At 55.3% G+C, this 10,304-nt stretch overlaps 1 protein-coding gene across 1 annotated transcript in view; it reads left to right on the plus strand.

The window, feature by feature from the left end:
• TTC39A (tetratricopeptide repeat domain 39A) overlaps positions 1–9,448 on the plus strand; it is a 30,997-nt gene extending 21,549 nt beyond the window's left edge. Inside the window, exons 10-15 of the mRNA XM_013003848.2 lie at positions 4,589–4,680; positions 6,052–6,172; positions 6,477–6,588; positions 6,907–7,021; positions 7,873–7,989; positions 8,649–9,448. Coding sequence (XP_012859302.2) covers positions 4,589–4,680; positions 6,052–6,172; positions 6,477–6,588; positions 6,907–7,021; positions 7,873–7,989; positions 8,649–8,772 — 681 coding nt within the window. The 3' untranslated portion in view covers positions 8,773–9,448. The remainder of the gene's footprint in view (positions 1–4,588; positions 4,681–6,051; positions 6,173–6,476; positions 6,589–6,906; positions 7,022–7,872; positions 7,990–8,648) is intronic.
• Positions 9,449–10,304: the final 856 nt, after the last annotated feature.

The raw sequence follows: 10,304 nt of genomic DNA on the forward strand, positions 1-10,304 counted from the left end.
CACTCGTGGTCCACACTAGTGCCAGCAAATAGAACCTTCTGCTGTGGTGGAAATGGTCTATTTCTGCATCATCCTGCGTGGCAGCCACTAGCCACCTATGCACAGCAAGCACTTCAAATGTGGCCAGTACCACTGAGAAGCTGAACTCTCATTTCCTTTCCATGTACTTAGCTGCTTGTAGCCAGTTGGCTCATTAGATCTGGAAATTCTCCCAGTGTCATCTGGCCTCGGTCTTTCCCTCCGGGGCTGTGCAGATTCCAGTCAAAGTCCCAGGACTGGGCCTCATTGGCCTGGCCTAGGTCACATGTCAGTGCCTGGAAATAGAAGAGTTGATTCCTTAGAAGTAAAACGAAGTGATACACCCCAAAGAAGTATGTGGGTAGGGAGTTGGGTGGGGGGAAGCATTCAAGAGATGTCATGGTGGCAAAGCAAAACAGAACAGAGACCCGGCACACGTGGGAGCTTGGAGCTTCACAGGGCTGGTGATTTGAGCTTCCATAGAGACGACAGCCTGGGAAGGCCCCTGCTCTTGGGTCTCCTCACAAGCTGGGACCCTGGATGCCTTCTCCACACAGCCCTCCAGGCACAGGCAGCCATCAGCCCTGACCTGAGTGGATGCAGGTCCAGGGTCCCGTTGGTCATCTACGTCTTGTCCCTATGCCTCCTCCGCCTCTGACGGAAGGCCCTCTTCAGGACCTTGCCTGGGCACTCAGCTGCAGGGGAAGTCTCTGGGCCTAGGGCAAGAGGAGATGGGTGAGAGGGCAGTCTGAGCCCTGAGTCCCTCCGGTGTGCCTTGCACTTGGGCGGGCACATGAGGGACACTAAGGCTAGGTAGGAGCAGGTAACTGGCCTTCCTAGACCACACAGCTGTTGGATTTGAAGGCAGTTCTGGGCGATTATTCTAAGACCACAGCTTTTTCTCTGCTCCATAGCTCTCCCAGGGAGGCCTGGCTTGCCCTGAGATCAGCCTGCCGTTGTGGAAGGGACTTCCTCAGGCTCAGCCGTTGAGGGCTCGTCGTCCCTTCCTCCTCACCTCCCACTTTCAACAAGTCAGAAACCATGCGGAGCTCATGGGGACTCTAGAAGTCTTCCTGGGGAGCGAGGGGAGCCACTGGGTCCACCTACCCAGGGCAGGGGAGGCCTTGGGTGGCCTTGAAGCTGCTGTGAGGGGCAGTGGGAGGGCCAGGTGTCAGGATGTGAGGATTTGGCTGCGAGTCCCTGCTCCACCCTCAGCTCACTGTGCAGGTCTAGGGTGGTGGGGAGGCCAGCCCTGCTTTCTCTGTGAATACTTGGAATTTCCTATGAATATGGAGGCTGTAGCTGCCCAGGTTTGGGGGGGTCCTCCATGCCTTGTCTCCAAGTCTTGGCTGCCACAGCACCCTCCAGCCAGCCCTGGACACATGGTCAGTGGTCCATGTGGACTGTACCAAGTGGTCCCCATGGGGGCCACGGGCCTCTCCAGCGCCTACAGCCAGCAATCACCCAGCATTCCAGGCGACAGCAGTGTGCTCATTGCACGGGGAGCTCAGACACAGCCCTGGGCAACCCAGTTATGGAACGGGAGGAAGAGGAGTTAGAATGGTCACATGGAGGAGGTAAGCGGCCACTCTGAGCAGAGAGGACAGCAAGAGCAAACACTGGAAGCCAGGGTGCTGCCAGGGGGTACTGCATCGCCAGGGTCAAGGATTGGCATGGAAGGACACAGAGGTGCCCTTCCTCCTCAGCGCTGCTGCTGTTGTCGGGTGCCATCGAGTTGACTCAGACCCATAGGGGCCCTCTGCACAGAGTGGAGCCCTGCCCGCCCTGTGCCGTCCTCACAATTGGTCCGATGCAGGAGCCCATTGATGCAGTTGCTGTGTCCATCAGGGCCTTCCTCTTTTTATTGCCCTTCCACGTTAACAAACATCATGTCCTTTTCCAGGGCCAGTAGGTCCAAAAGGCCTCTGAGGAGCACTCTGGCCTTACTTCCAGTACAGGTTGGTTTGTCCTTTTAAGAGATCCATGGTATTTTCAATATTCTCCAGCACCGCAACTCATACGCATCAATTCTTCTACAGTCTGCCTTATTCAGTGTCCAACTTTGTTTAAGATCTTGCTTTATTTTTAATTACTGAGATTCTTTTTTGTTGTTAAGATTTTGCTTTCAGTGTCCAACTTTGACATGCACATGATGCAGTGGAGAACACCCTGGCTTGGGTCAGGTACACCTTAGTCCTCAAAGAAACAGCCTTGTTCTTCAATCCTCTCAAGAGGTCTACAGCTGAAGCTGGTGGGGGTGGGGGTGGGGCACATGTCAGATTCAGAGCGCGGCAGGAAGTGGGGCTGGTGCATGACCGGTGTGGTCGTGAAAATAGGTACTGGTTTGGGATCAGGCATTCTTTCCTCACTCACCTTCTTTAAGAGAAGAATGTGTCCCTTAGCCTGTGGTCCTGGCATGGGATTGGAGAATGGTCTACTCCTACTATCAGCAGGATTTCCAGGCTCCCTATCTTCTTCGTGGAAAATTTGTCAAAGCATGATCGCTGACAGTCCAGTGGGAGGGAAGAGGGAAATCGTGTACTCCTCCTGAATCTCTTAGTACCCTGTAGTCAACTGACAACCTTCTGAACAGTGCGGACGGTGACGGTGTATACTCCGTCCAGCACACTGGATATGCAGTCGAAACCAAGTCTGTTCCTTGATTGGTATTTTCTCTCTAGAAATTGCAAGGAGGTGGTCTTTTGGTCTTAAAGGAAATAAACAAAATAGGAAGCCCCCCCAAAAAAAAAAAAAGGTCTTGTGCAGCAGATTTACCTAATGCAATTCCATCTTGCCTCGGAGCTACTTGCCATCCATGTCTTAAGGACACCTGCCTGACCTGGCATGGAGGCTGCCAGAGTAATACAGCGAGATAAATGTTTCTGGAAAACAGCTCAATAGCCCTGAAGAGACAGACTCCCATTGAAGGAGGTGACTGCCATTATCCATCAGTGTAGCCCCCAGGATATCCCTTGGTCACAAGGCTGGGTCTAATACCTCTCTTCTAGGCCATGGGAACTCCTGGTAGCTTAGGTGAAGAAGGCTAAGCTTAGAGGAAGTCAGGGCCTTGAGAGTCTGAACTAGGCCATGACTGCATCCCAGGTCGAGGGAAGCCTGGCGTGGAGTTTGGGGTAGAACTTCTAAGATGAGCCAGTACATAGCTTCCAGAGGTCAAGGAGGGCCGGAGAGGCTGCTGAGGCTTTAGAAGTTTAGGTTTAGGTTAGTTGAGGTTTGTTTAACGGGTGGGTAAGTTAGGTTTGAGCCAGACCCTGCTTGGGCCAGGGAACAAAGCAAATATCTCGTCGAAGACGCAGTCTGGAGAGAGTGGCAGTAAGCACTTAAACAACTAGGTGGACAATAGCATGTCATGTCGGTGCAGAAAAACCGAACAAGGTAGGGATGCGGGCAGCGATGGTAGAAGAGCAGCTGCTGGTGGCTCAGCGCTGCTTTCCTCCTGCTCCAGACTAGTCCAGGGAGTCCCGCCCCTTTCCCGCCTCCAGCAGCGGCCCACGAGGAAGCAGCTTCAGTTCTAGGTGTGGCCACTGGAGGGCAGCACAGAGACAGGCTCTTACTTGGCAGCTCTGAGAACAGCCCTTTGCCGTCTAGTTCTCTGGACCCAGGGCAGGCCCAGGGGTGTCAGGGCAGAACTCTGTTCCAGAGGGTTTTCAGTGGCCGGTTTTCCAAGCGTAGACCCTCTAGGCTGGCTTCTGAGGCACCTCGGGGTGGACTAGAGCGGCTCGCCTTTCAGCAGCTGGGCGTGTTGACTGTTGGTCTCCCATCCAGGGACTCCTGAGAAGGGGGACACTCAGGGTTGGATCGGTAGGGGTGGGGGTGGGGGTCACCTGCACAGCCTCACCTTGCCTGTGGGGTGGCTACGGACCCAGTGGTCAAGACTTTGGCTGGGACCCACACAAACTTGGGGTCACCTCCCAATTGTTAGGAAGCAGAGGCAGGATTCAGATTTGGGGTGGGGGTGGGGCTCTGTCATTGTGGAATCAAGCAAGGTGACACTATGTCAATTGCCCGGCACACACAGTATGATGGTTGTGCCACGGGAGCCTGAGCTGGCTCTGACTCCGGTCCTGGCCGTTCTGACCTCAGACCGCAGGCATCCTGCCCCCTCTACACACATCCCTACCCATGACTTTGCTCAGGTGGTTCCCCTTGTTGGGAAACCCCTTTCTCAAGAGTCCTGTGAGTCTTCCCACAGCCCTTCAAGGGCCAGCTCTGAAGTTGGCTCTTCCCAGAAGCCCTTGCTACTGTCAGTGCTCATCCTACCTCGGTAGCTCCATTTCAGCCTCAGAACGTCCTGCCCCTTGACTTGCCCGGGGTCATTCTCTCCTCTCAGACAAGAAGGCAGCCGCTTCGGCAGGGATCTGCCTTGTGTTAACTATCAATCCCACCACTTACAGCGCCTTCAGCTTCCTCGCCCTTGAATCCCCTCCTGGGATCCGGGATAATGCTAGCTACTCTGCTGGTGCCTCCAAACAAGGTCCTTGTGCCAGTCCAGGGCAGTGAGCAGCGGTCAAGGGGGCTGCTCACACCTGGCTGCTTCTGTGTTCCCCCGCAGGCCACCTACGTCTACATGAAGGCTGCCTACCTCAGCATGTTTGGGGAGGAGGACTACAAGCCGTTCGGGGATGACGAAGTGGAGCTGTTTAGGTAGGTCCCACCGCCACCACGCCCTTCACAGGCCTCTTTCCCTCCCATCAGCACCCGCTCTGCCGCTGCTCCTGGGGTCAGAGCCTGGCATCTGTTTAGAGGGGTTCTTTCACAGTGATCTTGCCAGCGTTCTCCCCGCTGAGCCTCTCCATCTGGCAGAGGCGGCCGAGGTGCCCAGAGGGGACGGCCTTGGCCACCTGCTGAGCTAGGGTTACCCACTCCAAGCGGCACAGCAGGGAGCCCAGGAGTGGAACCGACACACAGGATTAAGCCCAACCCTCTGCGACTTCTTAGCAGTGCCGCTTTTCAGCATTTTTAACCCTGGAAGGATCACCTTGGCCTTGAAGGTGGCTTTGGGAATAGAACATGACATGTTTGAGGACCCTGGCATGGAGCCTGGCGCCTCCTGAGTTGCCCACAGAGTGGTGGCTGTTTCCATTCTCCAGGCAGCTATATTTGCCTCCTGAGAAGGCTGTGGGAACAGGGTCTCCTGGAGAGATGGGCCCAGTCCCAGGAAGGATCACGAGGGACCTGGAGCCTTGCCCCAGTAGGGCTGGGCCCCACCCAACTTCTCAGACCTAGAAGTGGGTGTAACCCAAGCTTCCTGGGGCTGCTGGTGTCAAAATGATAGGGTGTCTACATGCTGCGTGTCTGGCACGACCTGTCTCCATCTCGTCTAACACCCTCAAGACCCTTAGGAGGGTCAGCTTCATTGTGCCCATTTCAGAGATGAGACAACTGAGGCCCAGAGACCGAGCAGGAGAAGGGTCGGGGGAGCTCACACCCAGGTTCAGCTGTTTCTGGAGTGAGTCCCAATGGCTCAGCCCTGAGGCCCCCACGCCCCCAGGGGCTGTGGCAGACCCGGAGGGTGGGGATGGAGTCCTGGGGGCCAGACCCTAGCTGAGGCAGCTTGGCTAGCTGCATGCCACATTGTACTGCTTTTTGAAACAGCGGGGGCCGCAGTCCATATGGCAATGTGGTTAAGGGCTTGTGCTGTGTACTATTCTCTGAATGGTGGTCTCCCCTGAAAAACTGGGGTTGGGCCCTCCTGAGAAAAAGACCCTAGGACTGGAGGAGAGACAGCCTGGGGCAGAACGGGCCTGGGTGCTTTTGGGGGCAGCCTCACCACAGCTGGCCAGTGTGTGTGTGTGTGTGGGGGGGTGTTGCCTAATGACAGGAAGTGGCCAGGCCCTGGGGCAAGGGTGTGAAGTAAGGCCATAGCCACAGGCGGTTTCTGGTGTGAGGGAGTTCTTTAGAGTTTAACCTTCTCATCTGTGGAGAAGGGGAAGCTGCGGGTGTGTGGGGGGTGCGGGGGTGTGGGGGTTCTGCTCAGTCCACTCTCATTTGCTCTCCACCTCTTGTCTTTCACAGAGCTGTGCCCGGCCTGAAACTCAAGATTGCTGGGAAGTCTCTGCCCACCGAGAAGTTTGCCATCAGGAAGGCCCGGCGATACCTCTCCCCCCACCCTGTCTCCTTGCCAATCCCTGCGCTGGTGGGTAGACGGGCCCTACACCTCAGGCTAGGGTCGTGGGATCTGCTGAGGGCCAGGATGAGAGCCAGGGGTTCGAGGGCGGGCCCTTGTCTGGAGAGGGTGGCTGACTCATGCAGCCACCTGTGGGACGCCTCTCCTGTGCCCTGCTCTGGGGCTGAGGCAAAGGGAGTAGAGCCCGACTCAGCGCCTGCCTGCGGAACTGCTGACCCTGGGGGTGGGGAGACAGGTGCGTGCACGCTTGGCATACCTCCCGGCGGAAAGGCAGCCTTCCCAGACGGGCGGGGCCCATTGTCCCCGCCCTTAGGAAATGATGTACGTCTGGAACGGCTATGCGGTCATCGGGAAGCAGCGGGAGCTCACAGACGGCATGCTCGAGGTCATCACGCAGGCTGAGGAGACGCTGGGCAAGAGCCCAGGTGACTGTCTTGGACCTGCCAGGCTTGGCCCTCCACCCAGCATGCCCACCCGACTTCTCTACCCTGTCCTTTTGTCTTTCCTGGCTCATCTTCAATGTCACCTCTGCTCCAGGAAGTTCCCCGTTGCCCCGCAGGTAGAGCCAGGGTCTCTGCTGAGCTCTCCACAGCCCCCCCGTGGCCAGCCCTGAAATTGTCTTGTCGTGTCAGGGGTGCCTTTCCTTCTCAGACGCCAGCTCCCTAAGGACGAGGACCATGTCCAAGTCCTCTGTAGTAATGACCGGCCTGTGTTCTTCCCGCACATGCACATCCTACTTGCAGAGAACGAATATTCTGTGGACGACGAGTGTCTGGTCAAACTGCTGAAAGGCCTGTGTCTGAAATACCTGGGCCGAGTCCTTGAGGCCGAGGAGAACTTCAGGAGCATTTCTGCCAAGTAAGTGGAGGTCTTTGGGTGCCACTGCTCTGCGTGGGCTTCTAGCTGGACCAGGGGCTCTCGGGAAGAATTTTCAGGGCTTCTCCATCTTCACATCCACGACAGACCCCAGCCCAGCCTACCCCATTGACTACCTCTCGCTTTGTGTGGATGATGCCCCCAGAGGGGGTAATACAGTGGCCTGTCCCTCTCTGGGTGAAGCTTTTAAAACCAAAACCACATTCAAGGGCCATGAGTCAATTCTGATGCATAGCAACCCTATGGGACAGAGTTGAAGTACTTCTGAGTTTCTGAGCCTGTGACTCTTGACAGGAGTGGAAAGCCCCGTCTTTCTCCCTTGAAGAGCCCAGTGGTTTGGAACAGCTGATTTGTGGTTAGCAGCCCAATACATAACCACCACGCCACCAGGGCTCCTGGGTGAAAGTACAGAGGGGAAGAATTGAAGATTCAGTGAAGGTCACCGCCAGGAGTTGAAGAGAGCTCCACAGCAGGGAGTTTCTGAGAGCCTGGGATGTTTGGCTCATTAAAGACAAAAGAGCCAGGAAGGCGGCTGGGCAGGGGAGCTCCTGAAAGATTTGGGTTTTTAAAAGGTAGGATGGAAGGTGGTTCAAATCAGAGAGACTTCCCAATGTGATAAATGATTCCACCTGGAGAAAGCTGGGGTTGACCTAGGACAGGACTGGAGCCAGAGTTGTCAGAGAGTTGGGGGCCCAGGCAGAGGATCCGATAGAGAGGCTCACCTTCCTGGTTCAGACCAGGGAGCCCCTCATGAGCACTTGGGGGACCATCGTGGAAGCACTTGCAGGTTCACTGAAGGGCAGCACGTGAGTGCATTCTGCTTCGTTCCCCAGTGAAAAGAAGATTAAATATGACCACTACCTGATCCCAAATGCCCTGCTGGAGCTGGCTCTGCTGTTTATGGAACAAAGCAGAAATGAAGAGGCCGTCAAACTCTTGGAAACTGCCAAGTAAGGCTTAGGTAGCTTTGCCCTGGCCCCGGCTCTGGCAGAGGAGCCAGGCAGCAGTGACTGTGGTGGCTGGCAAAAGCAGTGTAGGTGTAGGTGTAGGTGTAGGTGTGTGTGTGTGTGTGTGTGAGATTGGAGGTGGGGTGGGGATGAGGTGAGGGTAGGGAGAGGCGAGGCTTTCAAAGGAGGAATTAGAACCCCAGATAGTAGGTAGGGGTGGTGGTGGTGGTGGTGGTGTGTGTGTGTTTGGGTGGATGGGGAAGGGAGGGAGAGGCAAGGCTTTCCAAGGAGGAATTGGAACCCCAGAGAGGGGGGCGGGGAGTGGCCCAGGGTCTCACGGCAGGGCTGGTGGTGGGATGTTGGCTCCACCTCTCCAGCCCTGGGAACCCACCCCCACCCCCCTCTCCAAACCCAGAGGCGACAGGTTAGGGTAGGCTTCAGCATGGAGACTCAGCAGGACCAACGGTGTTTCCCCGAGGCCCTGTCCCCTGGGAGAGGGAACTAATCCTCCTGGTGGGCAGGGTCCAGCCCAGTCTGTGGATACAGACTGGGGCTTAAGCCTGCAATTGCCCTTCTTGGCTGATGGGCTCTCCCCCAGCTCAGACTGAAGGACAAGCGCTCCTGGAGCAGCTGCCCGGGGCTGAGTCTCTGCTTTCTTCCAGGCAGAACTACAAGAACTACTCCATGGAGTCAAGGACACATTTCCGAATCCAGGCAGCCATGCTCCAAGCCAAGTCTTCCCTAGAAAATGGCAGCAGGGCCGTGATCTCATCCGTGTCCTTGTAGCTCTGTGCAGTGCTTTTGGGCTGGACGACAGACTAAAACAGCTGGACAGAGCTCCTAGAAGCATTTCAAAAAGACCCCTCTCCCTGCCCTGCCTTTGGGGCCTGCTGAAGCTCCATTGGGCTGACATGACGTTGGCTTCCATGCGGAAGCAAAGCTGGCGTTTCCCCCCAGTGGGACCCTGGGCCTTTGCCAAGGACAGAGGGAGTGGAGTCCTCTGCCTGCCCCATCACACATACGGGTACTTGGGTTTTTTTCCACTGTGATGTTTAAGAGAATGTGTGAAACAGTTTACATTTTCTTCAGAAATACATCGACAGGATCATAGTTGGCTTAAAAACAAACACAAAACCAAAACCAACCAATCACCTGTAACTTTTTGCTTTAACCCATACTGATCTGGAGGAATCCTCTTTCTATGATGCCAAAGGCCAAATTCTTTTCCAAGCTTCAGGAACTTCTCCACTTACAGGGGGGCTGCAAAGCCCTTCATTCAGTGGGACTGCACGCTGTCTGGGAGAAGCAGCACCTCAGACTTCTATTTGCCTAGGACTTGGGCCTAGGCCAAAGGCCACAGACCCCCTGCTGCCCTAACTTCTCACACTGCATTTGCACTTCCTTTGTAACTTTCCAAATGAAAAATCAAATACATCTTTTCAGTGACACAGTTTTTATCTGAGCCCATCTGTAGAAGCATCAGTCCCCCCCAGCATAGGAGCACATGGCCCTCTCTGTGCCAGGGCTGGGACATAGAGGCCGGGCTCAGTTCTCCTCCTGCCTCCTCACCACAGAAAAGCTTGTCTTCCACACTTCACTCTGGGGCACATTTATTTACCGACAGCAGTTTTCTTAGAAACAGCGGTTATTCTTGGCCTATTGTATATGCTTAACTAGAGGGGGGAGGGAGGGATTTCCCCCCCCCTCCAGTTAATAAGATATTGATGGGGGAGGGGGAGATTTTGATATAAGAAAAGAGATCATGCAACATAGATTTCACCCAAAATATGTGTTGCTTCAAGTCCTGGGGAGGGCAGGAAGGCAGGATCAGGAGCCAGATGGCCCAGGGATGTTGTATTTAGACAGTATGCTATTGTAAAAATTCTCAGAGTAAGTTGCCAATGTTTTAAATTGGGGAGTGTTCACAAAAGAATCTGGCCCCTGGCCTCCTTGTTTAAAAGGAAAACAGCGTTGGCAGCGGAGAGCTCACACTCCCACCAGACAGCCACCACTGGGAGCCAAGGAGCGGAGGCGGCGTGACACTTACCTGCCGGCCCTCAGAGGCCTCGCAGTTGGCAGCCATCTGGGTCTGTTCAAAGGCGTACTCAAGTCGAGCAACCACCGCTCCAAGTGTCCCCATTCAGTGTATGGGGAGCACACGTCAACGTAGCCCTTTCTGGGGAGAAGAAACCCTGTATGCAGCAAAAAATAGCTGTTTCTCCAAACGTGACTGTCTCAACGGGAGAATGAATACAGCTCTACAAGGGAAAAACCGCAGGCACTGCTCCCAACGTCCCAGCATTGGTGCTTCTGCAAAC

Source organism: Echinops telfairi, unplaced genomic scaffold, assembly GCF_000313985.2.
Source record: "Echinops telfairi isolate 266 unplaced genomic scaffold, ASM31398v2 ScPeMD7_443;HRSCAF=831, whole genome shotgun sequence".
Classification (NCBI taxonomy): domain Eukaryota; kingdom Metazoa; phylum Chordata; class Mammalia; order Afrosoricida; family Tenrecidae; genus Echinops; species Echinops telfairi.